Raw genomic sequence first — 18,409 nt, 5'->3', positions numbered from 1 at the left:
AGACTCCGTAAATGAGAACATGAACTTGTAGGCATTAATCCGTCGCCTTCCAAAAGACCGAGGCAGCATGAAAACTGGGATTATATGGATCTGCCATACCACCCATACCACAACGCCATACAGAGTTGACTGCACGATATCTACAAAGCGGTAAACTTCTCTCTGGATGCTGACAGGCTGAGAGATGAACCAAATCGTCTGACCGACTCGATATGTTCGAAAGAAACCTTTCGAAGGTTGACGCAGATGAGAGGGTGGCTTTTCTGCAAGTGCAGAAGTCCTGAACAGTCTGTAAAAGAATCTCGAGGGTGGAGCAACTTGGAGATTGTGAGCTCTATATAAACTTATACAGCTCGATGACCACTACTAGTAAGACCACTGAGAGAACGTTCGTAATGGCTCGTCCACTGACGCCGCTAGTGCAACCAAAGAGGCGGCCTTAATTACTAGCAAGATATAATTATCATGTCTGGTTTAAAAGCGTTAGTACTAGTCTTACCAGTGAGCTAGCTATGAATGTTTGACGAGTGATGCCGATTCAGCCGATTTTTAACTCGCCCTAATCGGCCCGGATTTACCGATTACTCCCTCTCTCTGGGCCACGACGTGGACACAACGACTTTCGCACTTGCTATGCTCGGACGAACGCCGTCGCAGGTTATTGCCTGTGTCGCTCATCGACAACGATGCCCTCTACGCCTCTCTATGCGTGGTATCCGCACCCAGCCAGCGCATGAGCACCCAACAGAGCACAATGACGACCAGCCTGTAAAGACGATTCCTAGTTTCGGTTCCGCTACACCCCGCCAGGTGCACAAAGTCTCCTGCGGCATTATTGTCGACTGATCTGCTTGTAGCTAGTCGAATACCTGAATCAATTTGTCATCGGGCAGGAGAATGCCAAAAAGGTTCTTTCGGTAGCGTCAGTAGTCTGCTCTTTTGAAAGCCGGCGACTCTTACCGACTGGGGAATAGGATATTCAACCATTACAACCGCGTCCGTGCCAACAGGTCACTCTTCCAACCAAGGGGTACACGTATGGCAGATCAGTTTGATGATGGTACGAGGCCACTACGTTTAATATCTTACTTCTTCATCGAGTTATTCAGTTGTGTACCCAACGAATGTACGCCCTATACGTAAACCGACAACCAACGCTTCATCCTTCATGTCTCACGCACCATTCCCATTATTTGAGAAGAGCAATGTGCTAGTCATGTATGCCCTGTTCGCCCGATGCATTGACTACAACTCCTCACCGTTGTCTTAGAGGACCTACAGGATCAGGTATCGTCTTTACAGAAACTTCTTTATTTTGTGAGACTCATAGCGTAATAAGGAAAAACTCTTTTGGCCCGGACACTCGCCAACGTTCTCGACGTTCCATTCTCAGTCAGCGACGCAACATCGTTCACTCAGGTATGAACGCGCTCATCTTTTTGGAACTTTGCTCATATATCGCTCTAAGGCCGGATGTAAGCTCATTGAATCCGTCAAGTCCTTCTCCTAACACCTTATAGATGTCGGCGAGGATGTGGATATGGCAATACAAAGACTAGTACGTCCATTATTGTCTCAGCAACTTATTTCCTACATAGAAAACGTCCTCAGTTACAAGACGCGAATTATGACCCAGTGCGAGCAAGGTTTGTTATTTTCTCTAGTAGCGACCCTGGACTTGACCTTTGTTACATTCTATCAGCATGGGTATCGTGTACATAGACGAGATTGACAAGATTGCTCGGCGAAATGGGTCAGGTATGGAGGGCTCGAGAGACGTGTCCGGAGAGGGCGTTCAACAAGCACTCCTCCGTATGATGGAGGGTTCCGTGGTCACCGTCCAAATCAAAGGCGGCGAGGCGCACCCTCCTCCTGAGACGCAATCTAGAAATGGACAAGGCGCGCCGAGTCCCTCTGTCGCCCGTGTGTTACATGCCATAGCAATTGTTCCTTCATTCACGCCATTCCAGCAGCCAAGAATGATATATACCATATTGATACCTCGAATGTGCTGTTCATATTAAGCGGCGCATTCGTCAATTTGGACAAGATTGTGAGACAGCGGGTATCCAAAGCTGTTAGTTCCTCCCTTTCTTCATCACCTGCCCCGTCTGAAACACTCTCCAGTCAATAGGGTTCAGCACGTCTGAAGACGGCGGCCCTGCTCTTCCTTTTTTCACCCCCAATCGAAAGGCGAATGCGACCATTTTGGAGTTGGTGGAGACACCCGGTGAGTGACAAATACGCGATTTCATACGAAAATCCTCTCATACACTTTGATCCAGATCTAGTACAATATGGGTAGAAATCCATGGTCTTAATTAGAGGTTTGTGGTCTGATGTTTTCTCACAGCTTCATACCCGAGTTCATATCCCGTCTACCATCCATCACGACCTTGGCACCACTGACAATACCCGACTTGCGGAGGATATTGACGGAGGTCAAAGGATCTTTGATGTCGCAGTACCAGGCTCTGTTCGGCTATTCCGGTGTCGATATACGTTTTACAAGTGCCGCAATTGATGAGATATGCCGGAAGGCGGCAGACAAAGGTGGTGGAGCAAGAGGATTGAGGGGTATTATGGTTTGTTAATTGGTTTTCTAATCAGTGTGACTCTGATCAGTTCTTCAGGAGAACTTGTTGCTGGATCCGATGTACGAAGTTCCGTAAGCCTTCTTACCTGTTTTCTATACGAACGCATGCGCTGACAGTCTTTACAGGGGATCGGTAGGTGTCTTGCGTTGGACGACAGGTTGACTGACTGACAAGATATAATCAGGACATTCGTCATGTTCTGATAACGGAAGACATTGTAAAGGGGAAGACAAGTGCCTTGTATTGGCAGAGAAGTGAAGGTGCTGCTGTAGCCTTTTTGAAAGCTTGGGCAGCAGAGGAAGCCGCATATGGTCGTAGGGCAAAGGAAAGCTCGTAGCGGGGACATTGTATTTGCGTACATATGGATTGTAGACATTAGTGTAATATTTAATGATATACTTAGTACGACGCTTTGCAGAACACACAACGTTAATGGATCATACTAGTAAAAATCACAGGTTCGTACGGGATATACATTTCGTCGACATCGGATTAATCCTCTTTCTTGTCCTCGTCTTTCTTCTCTTCCTCTACTTCCTCGGTCTGTTCCTTCTTCTCTTCCGATGCTTTTTCCACTTTCTCTTCCACCTTCACAAGCTCTTCAACTTTGGCAGGCTCAGCTTCAGCAGCAGCAGATAGAGATGCATTTGCCTTCTGCGCTCCTTCAAACTTTTCCTTGAATTGGCCAGCATCTACAGGCAGTGATGAGATGGAGAAGAGACAAATATCGCTGATCACGTACTCTCAGAGTTAGCAAATCGGATAGCAAGTGTCTCAGCGGTCGGAGGGCTCTCTGCATAATCTGCAGCAACCTTCCAGACCCAAGAACGGTCAGATCCGATATTCGGTTGGAGGCGCATATCGGATGTGACTAGGAAAGTACGCGTTAGGGCGAGTTGTATCGATGAGTGGGTGGATGAACTGACTGGCGTGATTGGCGCAGACTTTGAGCGTCTTATCACGTCTCATCACGAGTCTGACTTTCTTGGTCTCCTTGTGGGCCAATAAACGGACATCGCCGGTGCCCCGCTCCTTCCACTCTGATGACGAAATATCGAATCTGAAGAGCTTTGCGCGCCTGGGAAGTGGCCGCCGGACGTTGTTCAGCAAAGCTGCAGGATAGAGTGGCCTGGACGTTACTCACATCCTGAAGAGCACATCCTCGTCCTCCTCCATTGTTTTCGTGTCCACCTGCTCAGTGAGCTTGATAACGGGCTCAAAGTGGACATCGGTCTCTTCTTCCTGCAGAGACGATGGGTGTCAGGATTGCGAAAACAAAGAGGATCCCCATTGATCAGAGAGGGAGAAGAGGATACGTGCCTTTGTGAAGACGCTCTCCTGCTCAGTGCTTGCCATGATAAAAATGCGATTTAAGGAGAATGGACCAGCACAAGATGAAAGCACAAAAACAAAAGGACCAAAAGGGCAAAGTACCCCAAAAAAGGAAGACCCCCCGATACCTCCCATTTGTTGCCACGACTCCTTGTCTCATTCTTTACCATCATGTCTCGTCCAACATATACCCAATGCCTCCTTAATGCGTGGTTGGCTCTGTTTCTTTTCATTACTGCTGTTCAGGCCCATATGATTGATGTCGTCGCTGGCAAGAAGGAGTGTTTCTTCGAGGACTTGCATAAACAAGATAAGGTGCGCCGTCTTATACTGGTTCAGACCCCGCTTACTGTGAGCTAGATGACAGTGACATACCAAGTCGGCGGAGGAGGACATTTGGATATTGACTTTTGGGTGCGGCAACCGACCCTGTACACTCTCGTCTCTCATTCCTTTGAACAGCTAACGGGCCCTGGTGGAGGTGTCCTGGGAAAGCAAGTCAAGCAATCTACTGGCTCTCTTTCGATAACCGCAGAAAAAGACGGCCGACACGAATACTGTTTCTCCAACCAAATGAGCGCTATCGCCGACAAGCTTGTTAGGTGCGTGTATTCTGCGACCTTTTGGTTTTTATCTTCTCAACATCCTTGGTGTCTAGCTTCAACGTTCACGGTGTCATCTATGTTGGGGAAGATGGTTCGTAACCTGCTATCAACTTGTCATCTTTCCTGACTCTTTTTCAAGACGTCGTCGCGCCTATTGAACGAGAAATTCGCCTGTTAGCCAGTGGACTTGCCGCCGTAAAGGACGAACAAGAGTACATTGTTGTACGAGAACGCACACATCGAAACACTGCGGAATCTACCAACTCCCGCGTAAAATGGTGGTCCGTGCTACAGGCTATTGTCCTATTTTCAGTCGTTGCATGGCAGGTTTACTATCTCAAGGTGAGCTATTTCGTCCCTTCGTTTCGAAGTGTTACCTATTCTTGGTGCCAGTCATTCTTCGAGGTAAAACGTGTAATATAAACTATGTGCAATATACTGGACTATTAGCGTTATTCCTTTGGTAGATCTGTAATTATTGGGTGAACAACACGACGAACAGTAGAAAAAGATTGGTGGTGACCCTCGGATTCCCCCTTGCTGACTAAGAGACTGCTCATGCAACGACTACCAGGGCCATGTTCAGCCCATATCTTATATCGACAGCTTACCACCGCTGCCCCCATTCTTGCAACACCGAAAAGGCGCCCTCGGAAAGGCTACCGGGGCGAAGAAAAGGGGCATGGTCCCGACATTACTCGTGTGCAAATATCCAAGACGATGTCCTACCTCCTCCGACACGGTGCCTTGCTAGAAGGTATGCCTATGCGTTCAGACGGGTATGTGCGTGTCACGGACCTTGTAAGTCGTATGGAAAAATATACGTGACTCCTCTTTGAATTTCGCTCCTAGTTGAAACACCCAATGCTCAAAAGCGTTGATTTTATGACCTTGGAGCGGGTAGTCAAAGAGGATGCGAAGGGGAGATATCATCTTATGCTTGACCCCACAGTGGATAAAGTGACCACGGACTCACTGTCGGTAGAGCATTGGTGGATCAGCGCGACGCAGGGCCATTCAGTATCGGTGTGTGCCCACCTACGCCAACGGATGTGTCCTGACTTCATTTCAATGAGATAGACGGTACAACTTGACCTGGAGCCTATACTGTCAGCCGCGAATATCCCCATGGCTATACATGGTACTACAGAGAAGGCCTGGAAAACAATAGGTGTGTCATAGAGGCTGCGTTGTTTTCCTTTCCGTTGACTCAGATATATAGCCGTCCATGGTATCTCACGCATGACGCGCAACCACATCCACCTCGCCCAAGGGTTCGATACGGACGGCGTTGTCAGCGGTGGGGACATTTCCGAACAAGAGACTGGCAAAACTCACATCATACCAGGCATAAGGGATTCATCAAGAATACTCATCTACATCGACATCGCGAAAGCTCTGGAGGCGGGAATCAAGTTTTATCTCTCGAAGAATGGTGTGGTACTGACTCCGGGGAATGAGAGTGGTTATCTTGAACCATTGTTCTTCCATAAAGTTGAGCGGGTGGGGAGGAAGTTCGTCCAACTGCCGTTAGATTCGCCAGGTTCCTAGAACTGACTGGACTGCATGAACCCCTCCACCATGTCAGAATCCCACAGAATCCGACACACACTACTCTATCTTGCTTTCATACTTTCTAGGTTGCTATCCAATGTCATTTTTCATTTACTCGGCCATTGTGGGTGTCTGTACTTTCGAAGCTTCCACCGACTGGTGTCATCCGTTGAGGAAGTGCTAAGCAAAGCATGCAACGAGGAAATTGAGAAACTTCAGAGAGAGATATTACTGTTTCCGCCGCTGCTTCCAAAGTCTGCTACACGATGGTCAGTCACGGTACGCCAAAAATGATAGCTTTGCGAAGCAACCGGTGTCGACGTTTGGAAGATCCCGGGTCTGGCGATTTTTTCATACAACCATCTTGATGACATGGGAAGAGTAGCAGGTCAACCTAAATCTTAGAGTAGCACTCTTAGCTAACCCCCACTGCACAAATGCCATTCAGTGTTTCCAGAGGAAAGGAAGGATCTAAGCGCCTATTGTGATGTTCTCGATGAAATATTTAGATTCGATGCTCAGACTTGTCACCGATTTGAAGTTGATGGTTCTACCGTGGCGGTTGACTGGGAAATGCTCTTCAGGGAGCAGCAAAGAAATTTATTTCGGATACGAAGACAATTTATCTGTGTCCATGAAAACCAAAAATTGGACAAACTTTAGTGACATAATACATAGGCCGGGTCTCGATCAAGTGTGTTTACAATGTAAACAAACTTGTCCTTGTCCATCACTGTCAGTTGTCCCATGAAAGTGCTGCATTTGAATATTTGAGTCACGATTATAAAGATTGTGTGCATTTGATGCTCCTTACTTCTCTATTGTTCACTTTCTGCTATGGACAGCTACACTTCTGAGCTGCCCCACTCTCTCTTGCCTTCTGCAAGTCTCAAGTCTGGCGTTGTGAAGATCATCCAACTGATGAACTCTGCATGTGAAATTACCAACAAACTCTTGCAGAACATACAAGAAACACCCTGGCACTGTCATCACACTAAAAATTGATCACATACAAGTGGCATGATGGAGGAGCATAGAGCTAATGTAGTCAAAGATATCAAAGAGGTTCCACAAGTATCTGTTGAGTACTATGAGTGATCTATTCTTTCTCACACTGTTTATTGAGACCATGTGGGCAATATCATCAATGTTCTTGAGGCTGATGGTGTCCTGAAGGCCTTTGTATTGATGAAAGAGTATAAGTAGAGTTTTCAGTCAGGCATAGCATAGACAAAACAACTGAGGTATATGGATATCTACAGTCAGACCATATAGGCAGTTGTAATGACAGAAGTTGTGTATATATATAGTAAGTAGAAACAAGTGACAATTGAAAGGTATAGTAAATAAGAATGAGTGATGATTGAAAAGAATAGGAACAAGTGATTGTTATGATTTTTCTGCTATTGTATCTTTTTCTGGCATTATTCTATCTTATCTTATCAGAGTGTCTATCTTATCTAAGGTGCTTATTGACCATGAGACAATTACTTGATCACAATAGACAGCTCTCATTATTATCCTTCAACATGCAATGGATATCTTGCCAATAGACAATACTCTATTATCCTGCACTCAATGATCAGACAGCTATGACACAATAGTATAGAAATACATAACAAGCAGAGGACTATATTTATCTTGTGTAAAATATATATAAGTAGAATAGCTCTTGCTGTAGTACTTTAGCTTTGAGCTAAAGTTTATTCATACCACTCTTCTTTTTTCAAGCTTAAATCTGTTAAAAGCCTTGATGCATGCCAAAAGCATATTAGAAGTGAAATCCAATGTGACTATATGAACTCAATACAGCATTGGTTTATCATGTGCTAAGAATCACATGCTAAGTGGGTCTAATAATTAGCTCAAAGCTTCTTGTTTCCCTTTTCTTATGCACACCAGTGTGAAGGAAACTGAATGCCCTCAACTTTTGACCTCACATCAAACTTCTTTAAGCTCTTGAGCATCATTGTTACAATTTTCCATTCTTTTATTCGATCAACCTCTATTTATGCTTAGTCAGAGCACTAAAACAGATGCTTAAGACCATGGAACAAGGCTGAGTTATTATCACTAGCCAAGTCTGTCATTGTCTTTTGATGCAATCATTGCTTGATAATGCACAACTAGCTTTTATGTATGTTAACGATGCCCTAAGACAATGAGGACAATGAACCCAGAGACATACAATTAGCTATAGTATTATTAGCAGACCTTGTACTGTATTTAAGATTGCTTGCTCTTGCTGGTAATTCCCAGCTTCTAGCTAAAGTTTATTCTATCTCATTCCACCCTCGAGCTATATCTTTAGGCCTTGTGACATACTATTCAGATTATGCATCAGTGAACTTGATCATTTTACCCAAAGTACGAGATAGCAGTCATTTATCACATATAATCAGTTTATGTGATGCTTGAGTCTAACAATTAGCTCAAAGCTTATTCTTCCCTTTTCTCATGCCAGTTAGTGCAGAGAAAACCAAATGCTCTCTATCAATTCATCAGACTTAAACTTTGACCAAGAGTTCTTTGAACTCCTCTCTTCCATCATCAGAATATTGTTGAGATTGTTGGTGATCATCCAGCTGTGCCAGAGACATCATTCAATCACTGTCTGAGCAATCAGACACTATAACGAGTTTCAACATATTCAATATATCTTATGAAACATAACTTCAGACCTTCTGCTCCATAATATCCCTAAGTCCTGATGAACATTCCACCAGCCCCCAACAAGCCTCTTATCAGAAGCTGAGCCTAGCAGTCCACATCAAGGAGATATTCAAGAAGAAAGACACTGATACCCCCCTTGATGACCCAGTAGAAACTGTGACCCTCATCTTGCAGGATTCTGAAACCCATGGGTCTCAGGATCCCCACCTGACCACAAGAATGAGGAGATTCCAGAAGACTTCTTTCAGCAGTCTCCCTCCTCCAATCCTACCACTGTCTCTTGAACCAAAGGGATTGCTGACTGTGCCAGAGATTCTCTTGATGTGGCTTAGTTGGCTACAAGATTCTATCAAGCATCTTCTTGAAGACAGCTTCACAGCCTCACCTCCTCCATCTTTCACTTGGTCAGGACTAGCAGTAGGCTGAGGAGAGCACCCTCAGACTGGCTTGATGACAAGCATCAAAACTGAAAAGCTCAAGACAAAATCATACATTGATATTTCCTCATTTGGGACACTAATATCCTCTTCGACTATGATGAGGCCCTCTGACAAGAAGAGCAGAGACAGCAAACCACACCACAGTCAGTTCACAGTGAGCTTAAGGAGCACATCATTGAGAATGGCAGGTGGAGATAGAAAGCTATAGAGTATGACAGACAGCATCAGAGAGAGCAGTGAGAAGTCAAAAGGGCTCAATTGGAAAGGGCCAATATCACCAACTGGTATGGACTCTGGCCCAAGGGTGCATCCATACTTGCACTAGTACATGCTGACTGGTCTCTCTCAACCTCAGTATTCCAAGAGCTCAGCACTAACTTCAACCCCTAGAGCAAAAACCACTAGCAAAACAAGACTATCACAGCAGGAGAAACTCCTCCATATCCTCCAACCTCACAATATCCCTCTTTCTGATGAACCTCTAGTGCTAACACTACATTCAGAGATGACGAGTCTGTTTATAGACACTATAGATTATGAGTCTCTGAGACTGCTCACATCTCTGCCCATGCACTCTGAGAGTTTCTTGGTAGCAGGGTGGTCAGGCAGTTACTCAATGATGGATACCAATGAAACATCCAGCTTTATTATGAGCAAGTGAAGGCAGTGAGAGCAATAAAGAGAAACTGGTATGACCCCAATATTAGAAGCCAGCTGGCCTCTATCTATATTAATGCTTCAGAAACCTCAGGCCCCACAGCTGGACCCAGTATCCAGCTAAGATGGTGGAATGACTGCATGACTGCAAGAGAGTGCAGAGAGTTTCTACAACCTGCCCACCAGTTCTTTTCTTGAAGAAGAAAGAGACAATGAAGACAACAAAGAAACTGAGAGTAGCAACCTATTTCACACCAGTGGAGAACTGGCTTATAGATTATAAGAAGACATGGATAAAGAAGAATTGGAAAGGACAATACAGAAGGTAAGAGCACAAGAGTACCAGGAGTTCTACTTGTGAGAGATAAACTTTTTATAGTGTGATACTACATGGGTAGCATCATAAATAGGACAATTGTATCTTCATTCTACACCTAACAAAAGGATAGAAATACTGAGGCATGCAGCCACCAACTATACCACAATTGTTAAGCCCAAGCGTCACGTGAACTGATACACGTGATAAACAGATGTTCCTTCGCACTTCGAGGAATCACCTGAGTTCACTATATGTATATCCGGTCGGTGTGACTCAAGGTCAGATATAGACTCGAGGTAGAATGGTGGTGTATAAACTTTAGCTCGAAGCTGGGGTATACCAGCGAGAGCGGTCGGTCTTAAATACTGTACAAATGGTGCTAATATTACGACTACTTATTGTGTTGTTCTGTGTCCATGGTGCCCATTGTCCTTGAGCATCGTTGTCGTACATAAAAGGGTAATTGTGCATCGTCGAGCGTTGTTGTATCTAGGCGGCATGGTTGTGCTTACCGAGCCCTTCCCATGGTCTCGTGCTATGACTAAGCATAAATAGGGGTAAAAAAGGAAAAGAAATGGAAAAATCGTAACATTACCCCCTCGTTAAGACCATCGTCCCGATGGTTTAATTAAGGGAGAGTTCATAATCGTGTATGGCTGTGTCGGCGTTCATATATTTTTCGTTGATCCATTGGTTGGATTCCGGGCCATAACCCTTCCAACTTACGAGGTAATCAACCGTCGTCGTCATGCCTCCCCCATGGGCTTTCACTTTTCGGAGTTTGTGGTTTAAGACTTGATCAATTTCGTAGTGTTTTTCGTCATCAATTAAGTCTGGGGGCGGTGGTGGCGGTCGTTCCTGGTTCGGAAAGGCTGGCGCCACGTATGGTGTCAATAGGGATTCATTGAATACGTTGTGGATTTTCCACGTTGCCGGTAGGCATAGTTTATAGGCGGCTTCCCCGATTTTTGCAACGATCAGGAAAGGTCCTGTACGCTTGTCAGACAGTTTGCGTTTCGGCTGTGGTAGGTGAAGGTTCATTGTATCAAGCCAGACTTTGTCATGGACGTGATACTCGTGTGCAGGGCGTCGATGTTTGTCATAGTGTAATTTCATGGCTGATGCGGCTTTCTCCAGTGCCTTCTTTGTTTCCATATGTATTTTCTCCATCGTTGTGGTAAAGTCCGTGGAGGCTGGAGTTGTTGTTTTATGGAGCTTCGTTTGCATCAGATGTGGGTGTCTGCCGTGGTTGACAAAGAAGGGAGTCTGGCCCGTGGCGGAGTGTACTCTGTTATTGTGTTGGAAAGCCGCGAGTGCTAACCACTTGACCCAATTGTCCTGTCTGTAGTTGATAAATAGCCGAAGGTATTTTTCAACTTCCTGATTCGCGCGTTCAGTCTGTCCATCTGTTTGTGGATGGTATGCCGTTGATGCATTGGGTGTTATGTGTAGCAGTTTGTATAGGTCGACGAGAAATTTGGAGACAAATTGTGGTCCGTGGTCTGAGATGACCACTTGTGGCATCCCATGTTTCGCGTATACTTCGTCCCGTAGAATCTTCGCCCATCCTTCTGAACTTAATTCTGTCGAACATGCGATCGGGATGATTGCCTTGGAGAATCGATCGACTATGACGATGATTGCATCATAGCCATTGCAGTCCGGCAAGCCTGTGATCATGTCCACTGATATATGGGTCCATGGCTGTGCCGGTATCTCGTTAGGGTGTAAGGGCGCCGCTCGTGGTTGTGTGGATGCCTTCCCCCTTTGGCAGGTCTCGCAGCCTTTGATGTAGGTTGTGACGTCGTTAATGAGTTTAGGCCACCAATATTCTCGTAAAACAAGTTCCTTCGTTTTGGCAATGCCTGGGTGCCCTGCCGTGGCATGGTCGTGGTATATGGCGATGATGTCACCATGGAGGCTCTTAACACGTGGAATATAGATCCTTCCATCGTAGTGGATCATTCTGTCCTTCTTTGTTAGTCCCCGCTCATGGTTTAGCGAGGTGGCAATCCGTTGGTCCCACTGGTGCGGGTCTCGAGTTGCGCTTTTGATTCGTTCATGTATCTCCTCCTCCGTCGGCATTATCATTGCTCGGAAATGCTCGGGGCGGAGGATGACTACTCCCTCGTTGTCATTTCCCCCCTGGTCGTGGTCCGCGTGGCGAGAGAGGAGGTCGGCTTTTTTGTTGGCGACTCCGGCTTTATGGTGTAGTGTATACTCATACTGGGAGAGTTCAGTGACCCACCGGGCTTGTCGGCGGTTCAATTTTTGAGGCTGTCGGAAATATCTGAGATTCTGGTGATCGGTCCAGATTTCGAAGGTTTCGGTTGCTCCAATCAGGTAATGACGCCACTCTTCAAGGGCGAGCATTATCGCGAGTAATTCCTTGTCGTAAATCTCGTAATTCCTTTCCGTTACCGTCAGTGCCTTTGAGAGAAAGGCGACAGGTCGCCATTTCTTGTCCTGTTCTTGGGACAAGACGGCCCCTATAGCCCCCTCGCTTGAATCGGCTTCGATGCAGAATCTGCCTTCTTGGGACGGTATGGCGAGGATTACATCCTCCGCCAGTCGTCTTTTTAGGTCTTCAAAGGCGTGTTGTTGGGATATACTCCACCCCCAAGGGGCATTACCAGTCAGCTGGGTCATGGGTCGTACAATCTTGCTGTAGTCCCGTATGAACCTTCGGTAAAAGTTGGTGAAGCCCAAGAAGGATTGTAATTCCTTCTTTTTGGTGGGCGTCGGCCAGTCGACTACTCCTGCGACTTTTATTGGGTCCATGCGAATGCTTCCTTCACTGATAATTACTCCGAGGTACTCGGTTTCCAGCACCTCGAATTCGCATTTTTCCGCTTTGAGGAACAGTTTGTGTTTCCTCATGAGAGCAAGTACCCGTCGAACCAGACTTCGGTGTTCCTCCTTCGTCTTGGACATAATGAGAATGTCGTCTAGATAAATGGTGACCTTTCCGGTGGCGATGAGATCCTTGAAGATATCATTCATCATCCATTGAAAGGTGGCCGGGGAGTTGGTCAGGCCGAAGAACATTACCGTTGGCTCAAAGAGTCCCCAGTTAGTCCTGAACGCTGCCTTCCATTCGTCTCCCTCTTTGATCCGGACATTGTTGTACCCCCAACGTACGTCGAGCTTGGTGTAGTATTTAGCCCCTCGGAGTTTATCCATTAGTTCGGAAATTAGGGGTAGGGGGTATCGATTTTTAATCGTCATTTCGTTGAGCTTTCGATAGTCTTGGACGGGTCGAAGCTTGCCATCTTTCTTTTTTACAAAAAAGAAGGGCGACGCCATAGGGGACTTAGAGGGTCGGATTCGTCCGGAGGACAGGTTTTCGTCGAGAAACTTGTCAAGTTCCTGCTGCTCCTGATTACCGAGGGGGTAGGTCTTGCAGTCCAGGTTAGCGTTAGCATTGGGGATTAGCTCAATGGCATGATCCCAGGGCTTCGGTTTTGGGAGTTCGTCGAAACTTTCTTTCTTGAAGAGGTCTCGGAAATCCCTTGCCCATGCTGGCACCATCTCTTCGAACGTCTTTTCCTCTTTCCCTTCGTTCGCCTTTGCTGCGAGGTTATTGGCATGGTGTACTGCTCGGATATGGATTTCCTCCTGCAGATCTACGGCTAGGATGGTTTCACCATCCTCCATTTCTTCGTCCCATCGGTCTTCTGGATCCCCGTCAGGTAATTCATATGGGATTTTCCTACACCTGCACCTGGCAAACGTGATGCGGCCGGTCTTCCAATTGATCAGCGGGTTGTGACGGATGAGCCAGTCATGACCGAGGAAGAGTTCTTTGGTTCCTAGATCCGTTACTGCCAGATCGATCCGTTCGGAATAATCTCCGATGGTTAACCTGAGTTCCACGAATTCCGTGATGGAACCGGCCTGGTTTTTTGTTCTGTCGGCATTGTATACTGGTATTGGGGCTGCTGTTGCCCTTGTTGGGAGTTGATGCTTGTCGACGAAAGCTCGGTTAATTGAACTCCCCGTGCAGCCACTGTCAATTAGGGCGGTAACTTGGTGAGTGGCTCGACTAGTTAGTACTTCGATTTGGCCTTTTACGACCAGATCCCGTCCGGGGGTCTTGGTTCGTAGAATGTATTTTTTTGGCCCTCGAAGTTCGTCTAGCCATTCGAGAGCGCGGCAGCGCTCGGCTTTCTTGATCCCTTCAATCAGCTCGTCTATGACTTCTTCGGCTCTTGCCCGATGGATCCAATTTCGAAGTACGGCCTTTGCCGCTGCCTCGTTTTTGGCATCCTTGATGGCCCTCCATGTCCATTCGGTGTCGAATGGCTTGAGCCATGTGGTGGGACCCTCTGTCCCTGTTCGGCCTGTAGGCGTTTGAGTTTCTTTTTGCGATTCAATGGTGTGTCTCGTGAATAATTGGGGTATATTCGAATGCGTAGGAGGCGACATAGATGTAGCTACGAGAGTACTATTAGTCCGACTAGCGGCTGTTGTTGACACACCATTAAGTTCTTTGGCCAGCTCAGTGGAATCACTCACTGACTGGCCCCGTCTTTTACCTCCTCGACCTTGGTTTCCTTTCCAAGGTCCTCCTCTTCCTTTTGGAGCTCGGCGATCTGTGCCCGTATGTCTTCTCGGGTCCGCTTCTTCTTCGGGCAATCTTTTGCCATGTGCCCCTTCTGTCCACAATTAAAGCACTTCCCTTCCTTCTTCATGCGGTCAATGTCCATCGGCTTTCCGGTCCCGGTATAGGTTGTGCCGGTCCTGGTCTTCTGGGCGCTGTATGAGGGGGTGGCGTTCGAGGAGCCTGAAGTTTTTCCGGCAGTTTGCCCCGGCTTGTTCGGGGTTGGCGGGGTCGGCTTTTTGGAATATTCCTGCAATGTCGTTGCCTCCGCTTTCTGCCTTTGTCGCTCCTTATACATCTCGATGATTCTTTCCTTCCATTCGTCATACCCTACCGGCATCAACATTTTGACGCCCATGGCAGAGATCATCGTGAGGTATGAGGAGGGGACTCCTCGCTTGAGCGCCTCCACCATTCATCCGTCGTTTGCAATGTCTTCTCTGATTCCAGCGAGCTTCGCGAGTCGCTCTAATTCGTCGAAGTAGTCCGTGGCCGCCTTATCTCCCATCTTGTATTCTTTGATCTTTTGCTTGTGTACTTCCTGTACTGCGGGATCAATGAACTTGTTGTTCAGCATTCATTTGAATACCGGCCACGAGGGATATCGATAGTGCTCCCTTGTGGTGGACCGGAAGTTCGGAGAGATCAAGATCCACCACGTCTTGGCCTTATCTTCCAAATAGGAAGTGGCGAATGCGACCTTATTCATATCGGTGCCGATATACCCGATATAAACTTCGAAGTATTGTTCGCAGTCGACAAGAAATCGATCAATATCGTTGGAAGCCCCTTTGAAGGGACGGGGCTTCCGGAGAAGATCTGGGTGACATTGTAAGACGTTGGCGTTCTGTGGGAGGGCTCCCATCGGGTTGGGCCAGCCGTCGAATGGTGGTTGCTTCCATTCTGCGGGCGGTCCGGGGAAGGAGTGCAGGGAGTTGTCGTCGGCAACTGGGCTACCTTTCGGTTCGACAGCCCGGACAATTACTCCATCTCGTATCATGAATCCGAGGCGGACCGCCTCTGGGTCATCCCGAACGGGGTCCTTCCCGCTCGACTCGGCTTGGTCTGGGGGGGGTTGTCCTCCGAGAAGCCGGCTTCCGTTTCGGGTCCAGGGATTTTGGGTCTGGACGGCCTGCCATGCTGGTCGAGTTCTGCTGTGAACGAGTCGAGATGCTGAACTTCGGATTGACGGACTGTCTTCGGCCCGGCTTCGGATTGAAGGGGCGATGTAGATTGCTCGCTTCGGTGGGACGGGGGGGGTGCGCAGCATTGGTGCTGGTGTTTTTGGCTTGCTAACTGGTCGATATGGGGGTATCGGCACGAGCGGGTCTTCTGGATGCTGCCGTCCGTATTCTTTCCATGCATACTCCGTCGTGGCATACTGTAAAACTTTTTCTTTTTCAGTTCCTTCCGCATACTTATACTCGAGGCCTAAGGGCGTCGCTCGCCAGCGCGCATCCTGCCATAGATAATTCCTGCCCTGCTCGTACAAGTCCTGGTACTCCCTGTTCCTTGCTCTTTCTATCTCCTCTCACAATGCTTCTTCGTCTGTATCTTCTCCTGCGCGCTCCAGTCGTCGTCGGTACGGGTCATCACTGTCCTCGTCGTCCTCCTCGTCGCCCTCGTCCCCGCTGTCCTCTCCCTCGAGGAGGGAACTGATGGGCTGGTCGAAGATGGACGGCGCGGCTGGTCGAAGGGTCATCGGGGACCCTTCCGTTGACCTGAGTGCTTGGTCCGTCGTCCCCTCGGTCACTGGTTCGAGCGATGGGAGGACTCCTGAGTCGGCTATAGCGTGTCCCGCCGCGCGCTCTCGTCTCCTCCAGTTCTCGGCTATAGACGCCGAAGAGTCGCTGGAACTCGGGATTGAGGAATTGTCGAGTGACCCTGCTGCCCAGGAACTGCTGGAGAGCCCTGTCGGAGACGTGGGCATTGTCGGGTACTCGGAGCCCATAGGCTCCGAGGACGGAATCGGCGTCGGAGGAGATGGTGTCGGTGCGGGCGGGATATTCGAGGGTAACCGCGCGGGGTCTCTCGTCGTTTCCTCGCCTGATGGCCTCGTTCCAGCTGACAATGCTGGCGGGTCCCGCCCATGGGTCGTCGTCTGAGTCAGGCTCTCTGAAAGGGGACCCTGCATCGGTGCGGAGCTCATACTCCCTAGGGGAAGCGGACCCCATTCTTTCGACCTCCTCCCTTCTTCTTTGTTCTCTTCCCTGCCTGTCGTACTCTGCAGCCTCGTACTGCTCTCGGGCCTCTTCTCGAACATAATCGGCGAGCTCCTCCTGGGTTCGCCTGATTTCTTCTTCTTGGTTCTGCTGCTGCTGCCGTACGGCTTCATCGTAGTCAAAGGGAATGGCAAGGTCCCAGTCTGGGAAGATTCGGTGTATGATTCTTCTCGTCGCAGCCCTTCCCCTTTCACTTGCGGTCTCGTTCTCGGGCTCACTCCCAACGTGGAGGTGTCGGTAGGGATCTCCTGCGGCCGAGATTGCAATGTCCGCGTTGTCGTAGTCGGGGTGGATGTCTCTTCCCCTTGGGTTGTCGACCCCCAGCCTGCTGACAGATGGGCTGGACTCGGAATTCGGCTCGGTGGGGGTTTCGGGGGGGTTCTGGGGGGTGTGGGGGCCCTCGCGGGGTCCCGTAGCCATCCGAGCGGCATCAAGGGAGTCCCGAGCACGGTTTCCAATCCCTGAGAGAATTGGGGAGGCGGGATGCTCGGGGGAGTTGGCCGGAGTGACGTAGTTGGAGACCTCGGCGGGCTCCTGAGCGACGTTCGTCGTCCATGGGTTCCGGAACCCTGTGAGAGCAGGGTGGCGGTCTCCGTCGTGTCGTCTGGGGAGTTCAGGTCCTTCTTCCTTATGAAGGCTCCCCTGATCCGGGTCGCTATTCCCGGCTTCTGGTACGGGTCCCCCTTGCGGGAAGAAGGACGTTCTGGCGGAGGGGGGGATGTCATGAAAAGGGAGATCAGGGGTTACGTTTCGTAGTATTCGTTGTATCTGCTGGAACGCTTGATAGTGCCTGACTATCCAAGCTGCTACTGATTGTCGTCCGCGGCAGAGGGTGATGATGACTAGAAGACCGAGTAGTGTTCCGATGATGGAAGCTATTAACTCGAAGAAGTCGTGATTCAGGTCTGCGGTAGTCACTGGAGGCATTCGGTTTCTCAGCACAATTGGGCTTGAGAAAGGGAACGAGGAAGCTTCGAGCTAATTGTTAAGCCCAAGCATCACGTGAACTGATACACGTGATAAACAGATGTTCCTTCGCACTTCGAGGAATCACCTGAGTTCACTATATATATATCCGGTCGGTGTGACTCAAGGTCAGATATAGACTCAAGGTAGAATGGTGGTGTATAAACTTTAGCTCGAAGCTGGGGTATACCAGCGAGAGCGGTCGGTCTTAAATACTGTACAAATGGTGCTAATATTACGACTACTTATTGTGTTGTTCTGTGTCCATGGTGCCCATTGTCCTTGAGCATCGTTGTCGTACATAAAAGGGTAATTGTGCATCGTCGAGCGTCGTTGTATCTAGGCAGCATGGTTGTGCTTACCGAGCCCTTCCCATGGTCTTGTGCTATGACTAAGCATAAATAGGGGTAAAAAAGGAAAAGAAATGGAAAAATCGTAACA

The 18,409-nt window shown here is 48.2% G+C and overlaps 4 protein-coding genes across 4 annotated transcripts; 3 read left to right on the top strand and 1 right to left on the bottom strand.

The window, feature by feature from the left end:
• Positions 1-588: 588 nt before the first annotated feature.
• On the top strand, positions 589-3,015 carry BT62DRAFT_945747 (ClpX, ATPase regulatory subunit). The gene is made up of 17 exons (XM_043187958.1): positions 589-810; positions 858-922; positions 975-1,060; positions 1,110-1,218; positions 1,271-1,287; positions 1,340-1,419; positions 1,469-1,475; positions 1,521-1,558; positions 1,612-1,646; positions 1,703-1,923; positions 1,971-2,077; positions 2,128-2,230; positions 2,286-2,301; positions 2,354-2,585; positions 2,634-2,668; positions 2,723-2,729; positions 2,782-3,015. The coding sequence occupies exons 1-17, from the start codon at positions 634-636 to the stop codon at positions 2,932-2,934; spliced, it is 1,488 nt and encodes a 495-aa protein (XP_043042951.1). The 5' UTR covers positions 589-633; the 3' UTR covers positions 2,935-3,015.
• BT62DRAFT_964673 (uncharacterized protein) lies at positions 2,916-3,974 on the bottom strand. The gene is made up of 5 exons (XM_043188745.1): positions 3,918-3,974; positions 3,742-3,839; positions 3,524-3,675; positions 3,340-3,468; positions 2,916-3,289 (listed from the first exon to the last, which is right to left on the bottom strand). Exons 1-5 carry the CDS (start codon positions 3,951-3,953, stop codon positions 3,090-3,092), a joined length of 615 nt encoding a protein of 204 aa, XP_043042950.1. The 5' UTR covers positions 3,954-3,974; the 3' UTR covers positions 2,916-3,089.
• Positions 3,975-4,033: 59 nt separating this feature from the next.
• BT62DRAFT_964669 (supernatant protein factor, C-terminal domain-containing protein) lies at positions 4,034-5,039 on the top strand. The gene is made up of 6 exons (XM_043188744.1): positions 4,034-4,244; positions 4,290-4,343; positions 4,392-4,531; positions 4,588-4,625; positions 4,674-4,876; positions 4,928-5,039. Exons 1-6 carry the CDS (start codon positions 4,101-4,103, stop codon positions 4,955-4,957), a joined length of 609 nt encoding a protein of 202 aa, XP_043042949.1. The 5' UTR covers positions 4,034-4,100; the 3' UTR covers positions 4,958-5,039.
• Positions 5,040-5,254: 215 nt separating this feature from the next.
• On the top strand, positions 5,255-6,085 carry BT62DRAFT_979428 (phosphotransferase KptA/Tpt1; the record flags this gene model as incomplete). The annotated part of the gene is made up of 5 exons (XM_043189434.1): positions 5,255-5,335; positions 5,387-5,560; positions 5,615-5,705; positions 5,757-5,834; positions 5,883-6,085. 5 exons carry the CDS (start codon positions 5,255-5,257, stop codon positions 6,083-6,085), a joined length of 627 nt encoding a protein of 208 aa, XP_043042948.1.
• Between the last annotated feature and the right edge of the window lie 12,324 nt (positions 6,086-18,409).

Source organism: Guyanagaster necrorhizus (assembly GCF_019112545.1).
Source record: "Guyanagaster necrorhizus MCA 3950 unplaced genomic scaffold BT62scaffold_6, whole genome shotgun sequence".
In the NCBI taxonomy this organism is placed as follows: Eukaryota; Fungi; Basidiomycota; class Agaricomycetes; order Agaricales; family Physalacriaceae; genus Guyanagaster; species Guyanagaster necrorhizus.
The sequence above is the reverse complement of the archived record's forward strand: the minus strand, read 5'-3'. Positions and strand labels throughout refer to the sequence as shown.